This window comes from Peromyscus maniculatus, chromosome 19, assembly GCF_049852395.1.
Source record: "Peromyscus maniculatus bairdii isolate BWxNUB_F1_BW_parent chromosome 19, HU_Pman_BW_mat_3.1, whole genome shotgun sequence".
Classification (NCBI taxonomy): domain Eukaryota; kingdom Metazoa; phylum Chordata; class Mammalia; order Rodentia; family Cricetidae; genus Peromyscus; species Peromyscus maniculatus.
This window is the reverse complement of record NC_134870.1, coordinates 28,630,428-28,652,832: the sequence shown is the minus strand read 5'-3', so window position 1 is coordinate 28,652,832 and position 22,405 is coordinate 28,630,428. Positions and strand designations below refer to the sequence as shown.

Genomic DNA, 22,405 nt, shown 5'->3' with positions numbered 1-22,405 from the left:
AAACTCCAGTTCCCCAAGGAACATGCTCACAAACCAGATAAAAGGGTAAGCTCAGTATGACAGAAAATGTAACCAGGCATAGGGTGAGAAGTGGTCAGCATCTTCACAGAAGGAAACCTTCATGAATTGATTTCACAATGTCCACACTGGGATGAAAACCATTGAGGGCTAGCACAAAGACCAGGTCACAATACTCTTTACTTGTACAAAGAAAAGGAAAATATCTGGATGCTTGGCTAACTCAATTCATCTTCAGACAAAGCCTAAATATTCAGTCCTGTTGGCAAGGAATCTGCTATGTACGTCAAGCTAGACTGGAACTCACAGTGATCCACCTGCCTCTACCTCTCAAATGCTATGATTAAAGGCATTCACCACCACACCTAGCACAATGTAACTTTTTTCTTTTTTCTTTCTTTATTTCATTTTTTATTATTGATTGATTGATTGCTTGCTTGCTTGATTGATTGATTTGAGACAGGGTTTCTAAGTGTAGCCCTAGCTGTCCTGGAACTCACTCTGTAGACCAGGCTGACCGTGAACTCACAGAGATCCGCCTGTCTCTGCCTCCCAATTAAAGGCTGGGATTAAAGAAGTGTACCACCATACCCAGCCATATAACCTTTAAATGTTAAAACTTGGATGGTTCTTTCCTCAGTGAACTCTTTTGCCTGAAAACCCAAGGGTTTTACTATTTTTAAATCTTTATCCCCCAATTGCGGTCATTATCCTGATCAAGGACAAAGAGATTACCCAGCATTCCTAAGTGTTGGCATGTCTTGTAATGGCCAGTGATAGATACTTTTAGAGGTCTGGCATTAAAGGTTCAAAAGCAAATCTGGAAAATGTTTCGAGTAAATATTATATTACTCTGAACAGACTCTGATACAATGGGTAGAAATCTATGTTTAGTGAAGTCCTAAATTTTAAAAATCCTTCAAGTTTTCTAATTTTGGCTTTTAAGTTTTTGAAAGGAAAACATTCAGGAGTGATATTGAATTATTAAGCTTTGGTGCCAGGGAGATGGTTCAGCAGGCTGTGGCTTTGGAAGGCTGGTGACCAATCTTAGTTCCCTGCGACCCAAACAAAGGTAGGGAGAACCAAGTACACAAAGGGTCCCTTGAGGTCCACACACACTGTAGACATACAACCACACACCAGCGTCGTGAACACCCACAATAATACATAAACAAATATTTAAATATCAGGTTTTTCTGGGTGTTTGGGGTTTTTTTTCCAATTATTCAAGGTCTGATTACTCACACAGAGATTTTGTTACGAACCTAACTATGAAAGTAAGAATATTTAAGAGAATTGTTCTACGGGCAGGAATTTGATACCTAATTCACAAGTATCTCATGACATCGCAATGATATAGAATAAAGGCAGACCTTTAGGTCTAAATAATTAACAGGATTCATAAACAATTACAGAATTAGTGACGTTCTTGGCAAGAAAAGATTTAAAGCCTACCTTTGCTAAGAATTCTGGCTCTAAGGGCGGCTGTCTCTCCTCTGCTGATTCCGGACCTTGAGATAGGCTGGGGCTGAAGGCCATGAGGTCAGTCTTGGGCGGACCTTCTCCAGAACACACCCTCTGCCGCCTCTGCTGAGAGTATGACCAGGTCCCCACTGCGCTGGAGCACACCAGCACGGGCTTCCCAGGAGGACAGGCTCCATTGGCCGGCGTCGCCGAGCAGCGCAGCGCGGTGTACAGCAGCAGTGTGAGCACCAACAGGCTGGACACCGCGCATATGGCGATGATCAGGTACACGTTGACATCCACTAGTGACGTCTCTCGGCCAATGGCATCTACCAACGCTTTTGATGATGCTTTTGGAGCTTGGCTATTCTCAACCAGAGAAACTAGCACTGTGGCTGTGGAAGTCAGCGCAGGTTCACCATGGTCCCTCACCAGCACCAGCAGGCGCTGGTGCGGCGTATCCGCTTCATCCAGTGTGCGTGTAATGCTGATCTCGCCCGTGTACAGACCCACGCGGAACAGGCTACGAGAATTGCCTGCGGACGACTGCAGTTCGTAAGAGAGCCAAGCATTGTAACCAGAGTCGGCATCCACTGCACGCACCTTGGTGACCACATGTCCCGAACCCACTGACCTAGGAATAAACTCACTCACAGCCCCTCCCGTTCCCACAGCTCCGTGGGGCAGCAGCGTGGGCGCATTGTCATTCTCATCCAGCACAAACACCTGCAGAGTCACATTGCTGCCCAGGGCAGGCACACCAGCATCCCGCGCGCTCACCTGGAACTGCAGCAGCTCCAGCTCCTCATGGTCCAGAGGCTGCAGCGCGAACACCTTGCCGCTCTCCGAGTGCACAGACACATAGCTGGACAGCAAGCGCTCGCCCACCCTCCTCTCCACCAGCGAGTAGGACACCAGCGCGTTCTCCTGCGCGTCCGCATCCATGGCGGACACCGTGAAGATGTGCGAGCCAGGCGGGTTGTTCTCCTTCACGAACACCGTGTATTCCGGCTGCGCGAACGTGGGCGCATTGTCGTTGACGTCAGCCACCTCCACGGACACGCTGGCTGTGGCCCACAGGGAGGGCGAGCCCCCATCCCGGGCTGTCACCACCACCTTATAGTCCGCTGTGGTTTCTCGGTCCAGAGCGCTGTCCAGCACGAGTGAATAGTAATTTTTGAAGGTGGACACCAACTTGAAGGGATCGTGAGGGGTCAGGGAGCAGGTCACCTGCCCGTTTACACCTGAGTCTCGATCAGACACGCTGATGAGTGCGATGACGGTGCCCAGTGGTGCATTCTCTTGGACAGGTAGTGAGAGAGACGTTATTGAGACTTCTGGTCTATTGTCATTGATATCCACCAGCTTTACTGAAATTTTACAGTGTCCTGACGTTGATGGGGCTCCCTTGTCAGACGCAATGACCTGAATTTCATAAGATGTCCTTTCTTCATAATCTAATTCCCCTTTAGTTCTGATTTCTCCTGTGGTGGGGTCTATTTGGAACTTTGTCCGTGTGGTAGAGGATACATCACTACTGAGTGAATACACAATCTCACTGTTTGATCCTTCATCTGCATCAGAAGCATTTAATTTAACCACCAAGGTTCCGTTTGCAGTGTTCTCCAACAACTGTACTTTGTAGACCGGTTGGGGGAAAGTAGGTTCGTTGTCGTTCACATCCAACACCTTGATGAGTATTTGAACAGTACCCGTGAGCTCAGGCTTGCCTCCATCGGTAGCTACCAGTAACAATTTCATCTCAGCATTTTCCTCTCTGTCCAGAGATTTCCGCAGCACAAGAAACAGCGATTGGCTTAGATCGTCATTTGTTTGTACATCTAGAAAGAAAAACTCACTGGGGCTGAGCTTGTAGGACAGAAGAGCGTTTGCTCCTGTATCTGCATCTGATGCTCCCTCTAAAGGAAATCGCGAGTCAAGCAGCTTCGATTCGTGAAATTGGATCGTTTTTTCTGTCGTTGGAAATAGAGGCGGGTTGTCGTTAATGTCCCTCACCTCCACCTCCACATGGAAAACCTGCAGAGGCCGATCCACGATCACCTCCAAATGGATGCTACACTCCGCGCTCCGCCCGCACAGAGCCTCCCGGTCGATCCGAGAATTCACAAACAAAATGCCATTCTGCAGATTTACCTCCAGAAGGTCCCCGCGGTCCTTGGACGCCACCCTGAACAGGCGGGGCACCAGCTCCGCTAGCTCCAGCCCCAGGTCCTGAGCGATGCGTCCCACGAAGGTTCCGTGTTTGGCCTCCTCAGGAACGGAGTAGTGGAGCTGGCCGCTCCCTGCCTCCCAGGCTGCGAGGAAGGGAAGCAAGAGCAGCAGACACTGCCTGACCTCTGGGCCCCCTCTCAAAGAAGGCATCACTTCTAGTGCTCCGTGAGTTGGTCAAATTAAATGATCATGTCTAAAAACAAATAGTCTAACACCTGCTCAAATCCTGCTGCTTCTCCTGCCGTTTTATCTGGAGTAACAAAGAAGCTCTGGGTATTTTGCCTTCCTAGAGAACATTCTCTGGTGGACAGCGACACCCTGTGGCTAAGCAGGTTCGAACTTTACCGTATTAACTGTAAATGAGAAGTTTACCGTATTAACTTCAAGGGTAAACTTCAGTAGTGCTAAGTTTATTCGCATTGTTGCAAAACTTCCCTTTCTCTTGGAAAGCTGAAAATGGATATCCACTAGACAACAATTCCAGTTTCCCCATCCTTGACCATGGTAACCACCATTCATTCTACTTCTGGTTTCTGTAAGTTTTACTACCGTATAAGTGAAATCATACAGGATTTGTTAGGATTTGTTGCTCTGGGGTTGGTTTCTTTGTTTTGCTTTGTTTTGAATCTGGCTTTTTCAACTTATCATAATGTATGAACACTCATCAGTGCTGTAACATATTGCAGGATTTCTTTTCTTCTTAATGGTGACTGATTCCGTTGCGTATACACACCGATCTTGTGCGTCCATTCAACCATCCATCGGTATTTGGGTTCCTCTGGCTCTTGGTTCTTGTAAATAGTGCTGATACCAATGAAGATGTACAAACATCTTTTGGAGACCCTGTTTTCAATTCTTTTGTAATTTTTTTTACCGCTTCTTCAAAACAAGCACATTATAATCAAAGGGTACTTTTGTCATTGAAAATATGTTTGAATACACTCCTGCTATTTGTAATTTTGAGTTTTGAATTGTTTGCAGGTTACATTAACTTCTCCTATGAGAAGTAGATTTTATTTTAGAGTTATTCTCTTTTCTATTATATTTGAATTTTCATGCAGGAAGAATGAGCTGATTTCTTTTCAGTATTAGTTGAATGAGAGTATCCTTTATTAATTCTTAGCTGGCCCCTTCACGTGCAACAATATTAAACTTAAAGATGGTGAAGGGATTATTTGAAATGAATGAGGGAATGTGTCAGTTAGCAAAGTGCATAGCAAGTTACACACTTGTTACTTTATGTATGTTAAAAAATGCTTTTATCTTTCTTAGAGGAAAACAAAGTTAACTGCAAAATTTACAATGCTCATTAAAAACATCAAGGAGAAACAGATTTTCCTGGAGTTAGAATCATTAATATCTTTTCCCTAGCCAGGTGTGTCGGTGAATGCCTCTAATTCCAGCACTTGGGAGGCAGAGGCAGGTGGATCTTTGAGTTTTAGACCAGCCTGTTCTACAAAGAGGGTTCCAGGACAGCCACGACTAAACAGATAAATCCTGTCTTGAAAAACTAATGATAATAATAATAATAATTAATAATAATAATTTTTCCTTGAGTCCAGTGTCTTAAAGTCATTTCACTATTCACTTTTGCAGTAAAATGAATGCAAATGGAAATAACTGGAAAAAATATATTCAGAAAGAAAAATATCCCATATGTTCTTTCAATCACAGTTCCTAGATTTTACATAAATAGATGAAATTGGGAATGAATACACACATGTATAATATACATAGCATACATTATATATATATATGATGAAAGTAGAAGAAATCTGTCTAGAGGAACAAAGGAGACTAGTGAGGAAGAACGGCGAGAAAGAGAGAAGGAGTATGGAGGAATATGCTCAATGTGCAGTATATACTTGTATAAAATGCCCTTACACAAAACAGCACTAGGTACAAAGAATATACACAATGAAAGTTTGGGTGGGGAAATGAAATGAGTAAGAGGTGAAATAATGCATTTCATTAAAGCATTTTGAAAGAGGGGAAAAAACTATTGAAATATTCTGAGTGGATCAGGAACATCAGCTATCGATGGAAATTCCATTCATGTTAAATATTAAATCACACTACTCCATGTTTATGTTTTTCCTTCACTCTATAATAGCATCCCATAAATGACAGTGCTTTTAAACTTTGTAATCCTAAACCCATGCCTTTTTATAATAGTTACTAATATTTGAGATTCACCCCAAGTTAACTGAGTTAGCTATTACACAAAACTTTTAAGCTTTATAAGAATCATTATAACACAGAAAAAATAGCCCCCTGATCTTATATCTACAATGTAATCATCTTAAACTTTGTGATCACAATGTAGTTGTACGAAGGCATATCCAAACACATTAAGGTCAAGTTTGGTTGGCTTGGGGTTTCTTATTGTTATTAATAGGTTTTCTGTCCCCTGATAATAAATTTCTCCACTGATGCAGTAAGCCAGATCGAGCTGAATTGAAAAAGTACACCAACAAGCTTATTTTTGAGCAAAGCAACTTCCGGGAAGTTTCACCAGTCCCAGAGATCGAGGCTAGAGAAGCTGGACCCACAAACAAAAGCAGGGAGACTTTATAGGTTGTCGGTGAGGGGTGGTGACGTGTCTACCACAAGCTGGGTTTTTGCCCAAGTATGGTCAAAAGCTGAGAGCTTCAGGAGGGTACTTGGGTGGCTGGCAACTTCAGGGGAGGAGCTGCAGTAGCCCCCAAGAATGCGGAACTGCGCTCTTTGATGCCTTCCCTTTGTTCAGAGGCTTTCTGAGCAGGCAGGGTTTGGAGAGAGAGACAGGAATGGAGCTTTCCAGATCCTGCAGGGGTGATCTGGAGGTTCCAACCAAACAGTGATTGTTGGCTTTTGTTTCTTCATTTGGTTGTTAAGGCAGTGTCACCTGTAGCTCAGGCTAGCCTCAAACTTGTTCTATAACAGAAGATGGCCTTTAAATTCGGATTCTTTTGCCCTCACTACCCAAGGACAAGTACGTGCCACAAGGCTGGGCTCTTCCAGACAAATTTAAATGGCTATTGGTATTATAAAAAATGTTGGGTTCTATTCATAATTTTATGATTAATATTTCAGTGAAGTACTCTGAGATAACTACATTTTCAATTTATTCCAATTCCTTTATTTAATTTTATTTTACATGTATAGGCATTTTGCCTGTATGTATATTTGTGCACCACATGCATGCCTGGTACCCACAATCCAGAAGACGGCATCAGAGGCCCTGGAACTAGAGTTATAAGTTATTTTGAACCACCATGTAAGTGCAGAGACTCAAACCTGGGTCTTCTGGAAGAGCAGCAAACTCTTAACCACTGAGCAACCTTCCAGCCCACAATCTATATAAACTTTTTAATAGAATTAATTATGTCACTGTAGCCTAAAATGTCAACCAATTCAAGCTTTTCTGACCTAAATAAAAATAATATTGTTTATCTTCTATTTATAGTTTTTCAGTTTAGCCTCAAAAAAAAATCTCTCTATCCCTCCCAATTTTTAACTTTTTTTTGAGACAGAGTTTTTCCTGTGTAGCCCTAGCTGTCCTGGGACTTGCTCTGTAGACCAGGGTGGCCTCCAACTCAGAGATCCTCTGCCTCCCAATTGCTGGGATTAAAGGTGTGCACCACATCTGGCTGGTTTTTTTGTTGTTTGTTGTTGTTTTTTGCTTGTTTGTTTGTTTTGCTTTGTTGTTTTTTGAGATAGCATTTCTTTATGTAGCCCTGGCCATCCTGAAATTTTAGAATTTAGCCTGAAATTTAGCCAGGCTGGCTTCAATTTATAGATCCATCTGCCTCAGCCTCTTGAGTGCTGAGATTAAAGGCATGTAACACCTCCACTTGACTGTTTTATCATTTTAATTGCCCTTTTCAGGGAATTTTCCGTGGACTTGCTTTAGTTTCATTCTTTAGCTGCTGTCATGAGAATCACAGTTTTCTAAGAGAGACTTGCATAAAGAAGGAATGATCCCCTTTGTAGTTTTGTTTCTAGAAGATCTGTTAAGCACAGTCAGCACTGCATTCCTTTTTTGTTTGTTTGTTTGTTTTTGTTTTGTTTTGTTTTTCAAGACAGGGTTTCTCTGTGTAGCTTTGCGCCTTTCCTGGAACTCACTCTGTAGCCCAGGTTAGCCTTGAACTCACAGAGATCTGCCTGCCTCTGCCTCCTGAGTGAGGGGATTAAAGGCATGTGCCACCACTGCCTGCCCCCCCTTTTTAAGTCACATACAGGATATTTTCTTTTTCTTTCTTTCTTTCTTTCTTTCTTTCTTTCTTTCTTTCTTTCTTTCTTTCTTTCTTTCTTTCTTTTTGTTTTATTTTGTTTTTGTTTTTTGTTTTTTGTTTTTTTTTGTTTTGTTTTGGTTTGGTTTGGTTTTTTGAGACAGGGTTTCTCTGTGTAGCTTTGCGCCTTTCCTGGATCTCGCTCTGTAGACCAGACTGGCCTCAAACTCACAAATATCTGCCTGCCTCTGCCTCCCAAGTGCTGGGATTAAAGGCATGCGCCACCACCGCTGGCGGTGGCGGTATTTTCTTTCATGGATGTGATGGTTTGACAAAATTGAAAGGGTACATTGCACCAAGTCCAACACATTTTACAACTCAATTGTTACTGTAAACACAGTAAAAATAAAATGTCCTCTTGAAGCCAGGGACCTTGGCTGCACTGTCAGTGTTGCTGTGTGCTCAGGGTTCTATTGCAGCACTTTTCAAATGCTAGGCTGTCAACATGTGCTTGTTGAGCGACTGATGATAAATACTGAATGTCTTTCTAAAGACAATGTTCATGTAGCTAGTGAACATAGCTACATAATAATGTAAGTCAGGAAGAAAATTTTATTTATGATTTCTGAATCTATTATTTCCAATTGTATAATCCTGCAAGGTTTATCTCACAAATAGAGAAAATTGGAAGGTTTTTTAGCATTATTGTTCCAATTTTTTTGATTATTCTTGCCCAAAGACTGGGTATAATAATATTAATATTTGCAAAGTTGAAGAAACATGCTTTGGCCTATTCTTACAATACTCTAAACCTATCACCCCAGTCTCAGGAAGCTTAGCTATCAGCTCATTTTGATTTTTTGTGGAATGTTTTACAAGGTTTTTTTGAAATTTTTATATAATTACATTATTTCCCTCTGCCCCTTCCTCCTTCCAAACCCAACTATGTACGTACACTCCCTTGTTCTTTTTCAAATTTATGGCTTCTTTTTCTTTAATTGCTTATACATACACACATGCACAAGTGTGTGTGTTTGTGTGTGTGTGTATACCAAAATACATCCTTCTCAGTCTGTATAATGTTACTTGTACGTATGTTTCTAGGGTTGAGCATTTGGTATTGCATAACCAGTTGGTGTGCTCTTCCCCAAGGAAGAAAGACCTGCTCTCAGCATTTCTTGGTTGTCTGTAGTTCTTTCTCTAGGGCTGAGACATCCTGAGCTTTCTTCCTTCCAAGTTAGCATGTCTATTGGTGTTGTCCTTTGACAAGGGAAATTTTAAGGGACTTTTCGGTATGCTTATTTGAATGTTTGGCCAATGAGGTGCATTCACTTAATACTTGTGTAACATCAGAATTGAATGTAAGAAATAAAACATTGTATTAGATGGTTCAGTGGGTAAAGTGTTTGCTGTGCAAGAATGAGGACCTGAGTTCATATCCTGAGCATCCGCATGCCCAGCCAATCCAGCCAAAACAATGAGCAACCCGACTCCAAAAAAAAAAAAAAAAAAGATACAGAGTAATTGAGGAAGATATCTAACATTAACTACTGGCTTCTACATCTGCATGCACAGGTGAGCATAACCACACATTCATATATCACACACACACACACACACACACACACACACACACACACACACACACAGAGAGAGAGAGAGAGAGAGAGAGAGAGAGAGAGAGAGAGAGAGAGATTTAACAAGCTCTTGAATAAACAGTTAAATGATTCAGAGAGACCTAAATCGAAAGTGTATCCACTGGTTGTTAAAACTGCTATAAAACATACTGCCTAATATGTTACTCATTATTGATCAACACAGTAGTTATGAATCAAACTTTGAAGAGATCATTATTCCTTTTCTGAACAACTGGTGTAAAGAATTTTCTTTTTTTTTTTTTTTGTATTTCTACATTTATTTCTAGAAAGACAAGCATTGGGGATTTGTATATAGTGCAATTTTGTTTGGAAAAATTACTCCATCTTTCTCTTGCCCTATTATCTTGAATTTCAAATAGTATTTAAATTTTAATATCTTCAAAATTCTTCCATTGAAAACAACTTTAAATATTTAATCAAATGCAATGGACTGTAATAGAACAAATAAATTTTTTGGAAAAAATGGTAATTGTCATAAACTTAGTTTTTCTTGGCCTCAACAATTTCATCTGTAAAGGGTAAAAGGTTTCACCTAATAAAATATCAGAAGGATTAAAAGAAAAGAAAATGAAGAGTTTGGGGACACTGGCAAATAAATGTGAAATGCTCACTAAGTATCTCTTGACTGGATCGTTTAAGACACAAGTTCATGTAATAATTAGTCTTTTAAACCAGGGATCAGCACCAGGAACTTGTTGGATATTTTAATATGGAAATTAAAGTCCCATCAACAAATATATTTTAAATCTCAGTGATTAAAATGATCTTTTATTGCCCAACTTTGAAATTTAGAGAGAAAGCACATGGTTTCCATAACTTTGTCTACCATTATTTGTGCAGAGCAAGACATGTCACAAGAATTGAGAGCCCATGTTAAAGGTGACCAGCACTGTGCTTGCCTAGTGCTTATGAGGCCCTCAGCTCCATCCCTAACACCACCACTACCCAAACTTAACACTGAGAGTACTGAAATGCTTTTAAAGCATTCTACCATATAAATAAAAGAAAACAATAATTTGCATGTATATTGCTTGTTTCCTAGCGCCATTCATTACGCAACTGCAAATACTAGAGTATTTGCAAAGGTATGGTTTGTTAAATGTCATTGAACACTCCTAATACATTTTAAATGCTATTTAAATAATACTTTAAAAATGAAGTTAAGTCTAAAAAGAGGTTGAAATCATAGCTCAAATTTGGACTTACATTACCAGAAGGATCCGAATTTAAGTCTGGCTGTTCACTTCTTTCCGATATGTTCAAACCTGGAGATAGGCCGGGGCTGAAGGCCATGAGGTCAGTCTTGGGCGGACCCTCTCCAGAACACACCCTCTGCCGCCTCTGCTGCGAGTATGACCAACTTCCCACTGCACTGGAGCACACCAGCACGGGCTTCCCGGGAGCACAGGCTCCATTGGCCGGCGTCGCCGAGCAGCGCAGCGCGGTGTACAGCAGCAGCGTGAGCACCAACAGGCTGGACACCGCGCAGATGGCGATGATCAGGTAGATGTTGACATCCACCAGCGATGCCTGGGAGCCCACTGCACCGGTTAATGTGGGCAAGGAGGCTTTCTGAATCTGCCCACTTTCCACCAGAGATACCAACACGGTAGCGGTGGCGGTCAGCACCGGCTCGCCATGGTCCTTCACCAGCACCAACAGACGCTGTCGTGGAGCGTCAGTCTCTTCTAGGGCGCGTGTTGTGCTGATCTCTCCCGTGTACAGACCCACGCGGAACGGGCTGCGTGAGCCACCTGTCGAAGGTTGCAGTTCATAAGACAGCCACGCGTTGTAGCCAGAGTCTGCGTCTACTGCACGTACCTTTGTTACCACATGTCCTGCACCCACTGACCTGGACACCAGTTCGCTCACTGCACTGCCCGCCTGAGGTCCCAGCAGCGCGGGCGCATTGTCATTCTCATCCAGCACAAACACCTGCAGAGTCACATTGCTGCCCAGGGCAGGCACACCAGCATCCCGCGCGCTCACCTGGAACTGCAGCAGCTCCAGCTCCTCATGGTCCAGAGGCTGCAGCGCGAACACCTTGCCGCTCTCCGAGTGCACAGACACATAGCTGGACAGCAAGCGCTCGCCCACCCTCCTCTCCACCAGCGAGTAGGACACCAGCGCGTTCTCCTGCGCGTCAGCGTCCATGGCCGACACCGTGAAGATGTGCGCGCCAGGCGGGTTGTTCTCCTTCACGAACACCGTGTATTCGGGCTGCGCGAACGTGGGCGCGTTATCGTTCACGTCAGCCACCTCCACGGACACAGTGGCTGTGGCCCACAGCGAGGGCGAGCCACCGTCCCGGGCTGTCACAACTACCATGTAGTCAGCTGTAGTCTCACGGTCCAGGACGCTGTCCAGCACGAGTGAATAGTAATTCTTGAAGGTGGACACCAGCTTGAAGGGGACGTGAGGAGTCAGGGAGCAGGTCACCTGCCCGTTGACACCCAAGTCGAGATCGGACACCTTGATCAGAGCGATGACAGTGCTAAGTGGAGCGTCCTCTTTGATGGGTAAAGATAAGGAAGTGATCTCCAGCTCCGGAACGTTATCATTTATATCCAGTACTTTCACCAAAACCTTGCAGTGATTTGAGATTGGGGGAGTCCCTTTATCAACTGCTTTTACTTGTATTTCATAGGATTTTGTTTTTTCATAATCCAGGTCACCAATCACTCTAATTTCTCCTGAAACAGAATCCACTTTGAATTTTTCTTGAATGTCAGGAGAAACGTCATTGCCAAAGGAAAACCTAACTTCACCGTTTACACCTTCATCAGCGTCAGAGGCATTTAACGTGGTCACTAATGTTCCATTCGCTGTAGATTCTACTAACTGGGCTCTGTAGACCGCCTGGTCAAACAGTGGGGCGTTGTCATTGACGTCGAGCACAGTAATCTGCAGCCGAACTGTCCCCTCCAGCTCTGGCTTGCCCCCGTCAGTGGCTGTCAGTAGTAACTGAAATTCTGGTGTTTCTTCTCTATCCAGATATTTTCTCAATTCAAGCGAAAGGGATTTACTGAGTTCGTCCGTCGTCTCTACCTTCAAAGAAAAGTAATCAGTGGGGCTCAGCGTGTAAGTTAGCAGAGAATTGACACCAATGTCTGAGTCCGCAGCGCCCTCTAGTGGAAACCGCGAATTTAGAGGTCTATTTTCAGGAATAAATATCCTTTGTTCTGAGCCTTTGAAAACCGGTGGGTTATCATTAATATCTTTAACCTTAACATCCACGTGGAAAACCTGCAGCGGCCGGTCCACGATCACCTCCAGGTGGATGCTACACTCCGCGCTCCGCCCGCACAGAGCCTCCCGGTCGATCCGAGAATTCACAAACAAAATGCCATTCTGCAGATTTACCTCCAGAAGGTCCCCGCGGTCCTTGGACGCCACCCTGAACAGGCGGGGCACCAGCTCCGCCAGCTCCAGCCCCAGGTCCTGCGCGATGCGGCCCACGAAGGTGCCGTGTTTGGCCTCCTCGGGGACGGAGTAGTGGAGCTGGCCGCTCCCTGTCTGCCAGTCAGTGAGGAGCAGAAGCCAGAGCAACAGCAGGCGCCGGGCTCTCAGGCCTCGGAGCCTGGAAAACAGCATCGCAAAAGCACTGCACCTTTTGTACCGCTGTCACTCCAAGATGATACTTTGTAACTTCATGTTTTCGGTCATTTCTCTCCTCACCATTTTTGTCTTCCTCGGCTGATGACGAAATGAAGCTTTCTCCCTTCGGTTTTATAAGTACCTCATTTCCAGCTTCAAGACTTTATGGTATACAGCGACACCATGTGGCTAATGTGGATTTTACATCCATTCGTTGGACTTTGGAATTAGTTTCTGTATTTATTTGCAATGTACTCAATACAATCGTTTATAAATTTTGTAATTTGAAGATCCAAGACAGTTTAAATATCATTTGGGAGTATGCAATTTAATGTTTTCATTTAACTATAATCGCAAAGGTATTACAATTGGGTTTGAGAAAAGTAAAGATATGCTTAAATAGTCTCTCTATATCACTGTATTTTAAATGATTTAGTGTGTGAAGCATGGTAGTGCATTCCTTTGATCCCAGCACTCAGCATGAAGGCAGATGCAGGTGGACCTCTATGGTCTACATAGTGAGTTCCAGGCCAGCCAGAGCTGCATAATGAAACCCTGTCTTAAAAAAAAGAAAAAAACAAAAGGAAGAAAGACTTATTGGCTCACATATTTTAATTACTAGATAGTCATAATTGTATCTGAAGTTTTAAATTAAATTCATTTTGACCACTAAAGTCTACTTCATTCTAAGACAGTTTGGGGATTTATTTGTAAACTATATGATCATTTATAGGTAGATTTACAATAGTATAGTTACCAATACATATTTATAACAATTTTAGAGGATTTCCAGAAATGTACTTAACATTTTTTCTGTGTGTGTGAACAATTTTGCATTCTAATACTATAAATGTTCAAATGAAGATATTTGAGGATTTATCTTTGCTGGTTTTTACAGCATAATGACCTGTGTGTTTTGTTGTTTAGTTTTTGTTTGATTGTTTAGTTTTTGAGGCAGGGTCTCAGTGTGTGTAGCCCTTGATGCCTAAGAACTCACTGTGTAGACCAGGCTATGTGAGCTTGAGGCCAGCCTGATCTATTTAGTGAGTCCCAGGCTAGCCAGGGGTTCATATGTGAGATCCTGTCTCAAAAAATGTGAGTGGGTTATATGAGATATTAGAACCTTCAGAGTTCTCTGATAGAGGTTTCTGAGACTTTTTATTTCATTATCAAGGCTATTTCTTTTTGTTATTTCCAGTATATCTGAAATTGCAATAGAATAATTCATCAATGAAATAGAAAGTCTTAGCAAATAAATACTGATAAAAGTAACAGAAGATTTAGAATAGGAAATACAATAACCATCATTAAGTGTTTCATATTTTCATATAATTTTGTTTACTGCAAGTTGTCACCACACTGTAACCATTACATGCATGCATCAAATGGGTCTGCAGTCCTTTAGAGTCACAGTATCCATGGCGCATTTATTCCAGGACACATCCCTCTCCCTTAAGTTGATACCATCTATAGATGCTCAAGTCCTTCATAAAAAATGGTATAGAACTTGTATATGACTTATACATGTCCTCTGAATCACTTTATATAACCTCTGAATTCTTACAATATCTAAGGATTTTTATGTATCTAAGGATATATAGAAATGTAAACAGCTGATTACATTTCTTAGAAAGCAAATCCTTCCCATGTTCATCACAGATATAATTTTTTTAAAACTTTCCTGTCTATATTTGGTTATATTCATGAATGTGGAACTCACTGGTACAGAGGATTGAATATATAATATGATATGATATGATATGATACGATACGATACGATACGATATGATATGATATGATATGATATGATATGATACTCGAGTTAATTATTGAAAGAGTTTGTTTGTTTGTTTGTTTGTTTTCGAGATAGGGTTTCTCTGTGTAGCTTTGCGCCTTTCCTGAATCTCACGCTGTAGACCAGGCTGGCCTTGAACTCACAAGGATCCACCTGCCTCTGCCTGCAATTGCTGGGATTAAAGGCGTGTACCACCACAGCCCAGCTTAAAAGAGTTTCAAACAGGACAAACAGAATGGAACCAGCAGGCACATGACAAGAATAGTCCTGAAAGTTATGGGGGAAAGTAAGAAATGCTCTTAGTCTCTGGTAGTTGAATCTATGAATTTGACCATGCTTAAGAAGTACTCTAAAGGCCAGAGAGATAATTCAGCAATTAAGAGTACTGGCTGCTCTTCCAGAGGACCTGGGTTCAATTCCCAGCACCCATATGGCAGCTCACAACTGTCAGCAACTCCAGTTCCAGGGGATCTGTCTCCCTCATACAGACATATATGCAGGTAAAACACCAATGCACATAAAATAAAAATAAATAAATTGTTTAAAAAAATACAACTGAACTGCATTCCTATCCTCACAAAAGAGGAAATTCTGTAATAAGAAGCAGAAAACAGAACTTGTATGCTTAAAAGTGAAACATTTTATACCTTAAATGGGAACACAAATAAGACTAACAACCATTTACAAGAAAAAGCAATATAGGCTAGAAGGCAATGTGATTACGTTCTCTGTTTGCAGGAATGAAATGTCAACACGATATTGAGCTTAACTCTATTTCAAAATAAAGTAAAAGGAAGATACATCCATATGAAAAAAAGAAAAATACAGTAGCTAAAATAAAATCCTAGTAGAAGAATAGGATTTTTCAAAAAAGAAAACAGCTAAGCTAAAAAATAGAAAGAAATTGCATGATAAAAAACAGCCTAAAAGAAATATAAAATAGAACCATATAGAAACTCAAAACCATAACAAAACATCTGGAATTTGTCACTCTGTCCTGAGGGGAGAGAAGAAGAGGAGGTTGATAAAGTATTCAAATAAATAATGAGTAAAAAATAATCCCACTCTAGTAAGCAAAATAAGGAAGTAAGCAAACACCAAATATGATGAACCCAAACGGTCAGAGCCAACACACACAACAGCATATGTCTGAGAACAAAGGGCAAAGGACATCATACATACATGTCAGGAAAACAATTGTAATTTCAGTGAATTCCCAGGAGAAACAGAAACAAGAAGCATTATAATTTTTAATTGTTTAATGAAAAGAGCTATCAAATCAGAAGTCCAGATACATATACCAAGAGAATCATTCCTAAATGAAAGGGAAATGGAGATATTTTTATGTGACTGAAAATTATGGAAACTTGTTATCGGTACACCTATGTTCAAACAACCATGAAAGAGTCTCTAAGTAGAAAGGAAAACCTGAAAAAGTTATCTTGAAAGATCAAAAAAGAAAAAAGAAGCTGGGTGTGGTGGTGCACATCTCTAATCCCAGTGCTATGGAGGCAGAGGCAGGCAAATCTCTGAGTTTGAGACCAGCCTGGTCTGCAGGGCAAGTTCTAGGACAGCTAGAACTACACAGAGAAACCCTGTCTCAAAAAAAAAAAAGAAAAAGGAAGAAAGAAGAAAGACTACAGTACACAGAAATAAGTATCTGTATAATACAATAAACTTTACTTGGCTTTCAAACTATGTTTTATAGTCTTAAAACTTGGATGGAATTTTAAATTAATGTGGAGGAAATACTCAAGGCAATGATATTATTGAAATGAAAGTGTAGAGGAATACAAAGGAGTTACATATTTTGAATTTCATGTAACTGATAAAGTAATGACACATTTCATCACAATGTTGTTAATAAACTGATAAAATGTATGTATAATATAAATATATAGAGAAACCAATAAAATCTATATAAAAAATGAAGCAACAAAATACTGAAAGTAAATAAAAATGTAATTCAAAGATATGATCAAGAGGGCTAGGGAGATAGCTCAAAGATTAAGTGTTTACCATGCAAGTTTGAGGACCTCAATTCAAATTCCCAGAACCCATGTACAAAGCCAGATGTAGTATCACAATGCTACCTAATCTTCCATACGCAGTAATGAACAAGGTATCCTGCTTTAAAAAAGGTGGAAGGTAAGACTGACACCCAAGTTTGTTCTCTGACCTCCACACAAGTGCATGCCCATACTCATATACATAACATATGCACATACAAACACACACACACACACACACACACACACACACACACACACACACACCCCTACCAAAAAGGAATCAAGACTATGTTTTATTGGTGAATGGATAGATATAGATCAATTGAAAAAATAATCTAAAATAGACCAAGCAAATTCTGACAAAGGTGCAAAAGCAATCAACTGCACAAAAACAACCTTTTGGTAAATAGTGTTGGATAGGGGAGTGGAAGGGGAAATTTGGGATAAATATGATCTAGATACACTGTACACATGTATGAAATTGTTAAAGAATAAATAATTATCAAAAGAAGAAATATTGTTCAAGTAATTGGATGCCCAGAGGCAAAAAACAACCCCACGAAACAAACAAATATGGCACTGGATAGATGGCTCAGAAGTTAAGAGCAGTGGCTGCTATTTCAGAATGCCTAGGTTCAATGCACATGGTGGGTTACAACTATCTGTAACTCCAGTTCCAGGGGACCCAATACCCTTTTCTAGCCTGCTAGGGCAGCAGATACACACAAGAGACACACAGACACACATTCAGGCAAAATACCTATACACATAAAACTAACGTAACTTTGAAATTTTTTAAATGGTTAAAACAAACAAAACTCATCATAAGCCTCATATATTGTATTAAGGTTAATTCCAAATGGGTAACAAACTTCAAAGTACATAAAATTCTAAGACTTTTATGAATAAAAATATACAAGACAATTTAAAGGTTCTGAAGCTACGTACAGGTTCTCTGACTTGACACCAAAAGCTAATGTATAAAAGGAAATACTAATGAACTAGACATTAGAGTGATTTTTTTTTACATTTTACTCTGGATGGGAGCAGAACTAAAATTTTAGAAACAATGTTTGGAGGCACACATCCAACAAAGCCCTTGTAACTAGAATATATATATATATATATATATATATGTATGTATGTATATGTATGTATATATGTATATATATGTATATGTATATATTTATATGTAGTATAATATATATATATAAAATCACTCAAATTCAACACACACACTCTTACTTCTTTTAGATGAAGAAGTAAAAAGTCTTAGGCAGAGCAGAAAGACAAAGAAAATCATAAAAGACACAGGGATCAACTTTGAAGAGGGCAGAAAGTGTGTAGGAGTCTGAGGATGTGGATCACTACAAGGAAAAGGCATATTCTAAAAACATCAGGGGAGCTTCACATGAACTCACAGTGTTTACAGCAACGCGTACAACACCTGTGTAAACACAAGACAAACTAAATCCCAGCATGGAGAAAGAAGTCAGCTACATGACCGCACCCCAAGGCATAGAGCTGTTAGCAAATATTAGCTGCTGGGAGAGAGAAAGGGAGTTGTCTCTAGGATTTTAGCTCCTGGTAATCCAACCACTCTCAAGTGGAAGATCACACTTCCAAGAATATTTGGGCAGCACAAATCAGTCTTGAAAGATTTTTTAAAATGAAAACACAAACTTGGGTGGGTAAAAAAGAGGGGGTGAATGGGGGAAGATGGATATAGTCAAAACATGTTGTATGAAACTGTCAAAAAACTAATAAAAAAGAAAATTTAAAAAGGGATAAAATTAGACAAGGAAAAAGTCAAACTATCCATTTTACTTGTGACATGATTCTATACTTTAAAGACATTATACAGTCTACCAGAAAACTCTTAGCTACAATAAATACTTTCAGTAAAATTGCAGTTTGCAAAATCAAAATGCAAACATCAGTTGCCTGGTGCTGGAAGGATGACTCAGTGGCTAAGAGTACCCACTGGTCTTCCAGAAGACTCAGGTTCAATTCCCAGTACCCAAATGACAGTTCACAATCATGCATAACACCCAGTTCCAGAGGATCTGATGCCCTCCTCTGGCCTCCTTAGGTACCATGTGATGCAGTGATGTATATTCAGACAAAACACCCATACAGGTAAAATAAAAATAAATAAATCAAACTGAGTGTGGTGACACATGCCTTTAATCCCAGCATTTGGAAGGCAAAAGCAGAAGGGTATCAGTGAGTTTGAAGCCAGCCTGATCTACATAGTGAGTTCCAGGACAATCCTACCTCAAAAATAATAATATATTAATATATATATTATATTTTAATAATATTAAATTCAATAGCCTTCATATGTAACAACATTGAATTTAAATATAAAAATTAGGAAAATATCACATTCATAATAGTATCAAAAATAATAAAGTGTCTAGGGATAACCTTAACCAAGGAAGCGAAAGACTTCTACAATGAAAACTTGAAGTCATCAAAACAGAAAGCAACAAAAATACTAAATGATGCAGAGATCTTCCATGCTCATAGATCGGTTAAATTAGCAACATGAAAATTTCTATATTATTAAAAGTAATTAACACATTCAGTGAAATTTCCATTAAAAATATTGATGTCTTTCTTCATAGATATGGGGGCGGGGAATCCAGCAATTTATATGGAACAGCAAAAGGTGCCAAGTCACCAAAGCAATCCTAAGGACAAGGAACACAGCTGGAGATACAATGATACATGGCCTCAAATTACACTACAGAGTTATAGTGACAAAAACAGCTGGATACCAGCATAAAAACAGACAGGTAGGCCAATAGAAAAGAACAGAAGATCCAAAAATAATCTGGCAAAGCTGTGCCCACCCAATTTTTTACAAAGATGTCAAAACCGTACAGTAGCAAAAACAAAGACTGTCCAGCAAACAATGCCACCAAACTGGATATCCACCTGCAGAAGAATGAGATTACATTCTTGTATTTCATCCCATACAAAATTAACTCAAGGTGGATCAAAGACCTTCATTTCAAATATGAAAAACTGAAACCACAAAAGTAAAATATAGAGAAAATATGACTGGTTATAGGTATAGAATTCCAACAGCTCAAAAAATAGCACAAAAAAATCAGCATATGGGGCTACCTGAAATTAAAAGTTTTCTATACAACAAAAGAAATTATCAGCAGAGCAAGAAGACAGTATAAAGAATGGATAATCTCTCAGATCCACTCAGACAGTGTCTAACAACAAGAATTTGTCAACAACTGAAAAAATTAAACAGGGAGGGAGGGAGGGAGGGAAGAGAGAGGGAGGGAGGGAGGAAGGAAGTAAGGAGGTGAGTGCACAGGGAAATAGTTTAATAGCTACAGTGCTTACTCCACAAACAAGAAGATGTTAATTTGGATCTCCAGAACTGGTGTAAAAACCTGGCATGTGTTGGTAACACCAGTACTGAGAGGCAGTAGCGGGGACAGTAGAGACAGTTGCTAACCAGCCTGTGAGAGATCTTGTCTAAAAAATATATATAAATAAATAAATAAATAAACAGACAGATAGATAAGGTGGTGTGCTACTGAGAAAGGTGCTAGACCTCAGCCTCTGGCCTCCACATACACCCACACACATGCACCTACTCACATGAATACCTACATATATTACACAAACACACAAAAAAGAGATAGAAGAAAAAGAGAAAATTAAGTATGGTGATGCATACCTCTTAATCCCAGCACTTAACATGGAGAAGCAAAAGGATAAGAAGCTAAAGTTCAGGCTGGCAGTGGTGGTGCATGCCTTAAATCCCAGCACTGGGGAGGCAGAGCCAGGTGGATCTCTGTGAGTTCAAGGCCAGCCTGGTCTACAGAGTGAGATCCAGGACAGGCTCCAAAGCTACATAGCTTTCTCAAAAAAATCAAAAGAAGAAGAAGAGGAAGAAGAAGAAGAAGAAGAAGAAGAAGAAGAAGAAGAAGAAGAAGAAGAAGAAGAAGAAGAAGAAGAAGAAGAAGAAGTTAAAGTTCATCTTCAACAATATAGTGAATTCAAGGCTGGCTGGGATATGTGGAAACCATGACTCAGCAAGGAAGGAATGAAGGAATGAAGGGAGGGAGAAAGTCAAACACTGCCCTATGATTCTAATAACTGTACTCCAGAATTTTCACCCAAAAGAAATGTAAAAATTTTGTTATATAAAAACTTTACCTAGGGCCAGGTGGTGGTGGCACATACTTTTAATCCCAACACTTGAGAGGCAAAGGCAGGAGAATCTGAATTCAAGGCCAACCTGGTCTATAGCATGAGTTCCAGGATAGCCAGAGCTACATAGAGAAACCCTGTCTTGAAAAAAAAAACTTTACCCAGATGTTGACAGAAGTTTATTCATGGTATCCAACTTTGAAAACATTCCAACCACCTTTTTTGGTGTTTTGAGACAGGGTTTCTCTGTGTAGCTTTGGAGCCTGCCCTGTAACTCGCTCTGTAGCCCAGGCTGGTCTTGAATTTACAGAGATCCACCAGCCTCTGCCTCCTGAGTTCTGGGATTAAAGGCATGTGCCACCACTACCCAGCCCAACTATCTTTTAATAACTGAATGATAAAACATAAGTGTGAAATGTTTGTGTCATGAAATAATATTCTATAATAAACAGAAAAGAAATACTGATATACAATAAGCTGGATATATTTGCAGACAATTAAGCAGACCAGAGAAACTAATTTCAAAATGCCACATGCCATATGATTACGCTATATGTCATCCTTAAGATGACATTATTTTAGAAATAGACAATAGATTCATGGATGCAGTGACCAGGGAAGAGCTGAACTTAGGAGGGAGCTGTGGGAATAAGAGAGCATATGAAAAACCTTTGGAGATGAGGAAACGCTCTATATTTGTGGCTATATCAAAGTCTATATCATAAATGTGATATTGTATTGTAGTTGGGCAAGATGTTACCATAAGTAGAGATTAGATAAGAGATATGGGGGTTATGGTGTCTTATAAGTATATATAAATCAATATTATATCAAATAAAATGTCATTGTAGGGGATGGAGAAACTCATCAGTTAATAGCATGACCTTTTACAGAGGACCAGAGTTCAGGTTTCAGCACCAACATAAGGTGTCTCAAAAATGCCTGTAATTCCATCTCCATGGGATCTGATGTCCTTTCCTGGACTCCATGGATACTTGCACTTACATCTATACATTCCTACATACACACACACACACACACACACACACACACACACACACACACACACAACAAAAAACAACACAGAAACAGCCTGAAATTTTCTTATAGAAGTCTGAGGAAATAAAGAATTTCAAAAAATGGTATTTCAACTAAAACACATCTTAAATATTTTCACCATATGGAAATAGTAAGTGTTTGAGAGGGAAAATATGTTTAACATAATTTAAA

The 22,405-nt window shown here is 40.3% G+C and overlaps 1 protein-coding gene across 2 annotated transcripts in view; it reads right to left on the bottom strand.

Annotated features, from left to right (window-relative positions):
• The window catches only part of LOC102915851 (protocadherin alpha-C2), a 261,085-nt gene extending 247,815 nt beyond the window's left edge, over nt 1–13,270 (bottom strand). The window contains exon 1 of one of the 2 annotated variants that reach the window (XM_006996106.4): nt 10,793–13,270. In XM_006996106.4, coding sequence (XP_006996168.1) covers nt 10,793–13,180 — 2,388 coding nt within the window. In that variant the 5' untranslated portion in view covers nt 13,181–13,270. Of the gene's footprint in view, nt 1–1,473; nt 3,977–10,792 lie in introns of those variants that run through there. The other variant, XM_042263913.2, reaches the window with a different exon arrangement.
• Nucleotides 13,271–22,405: the final 9,135 nt, after the last annotated feature.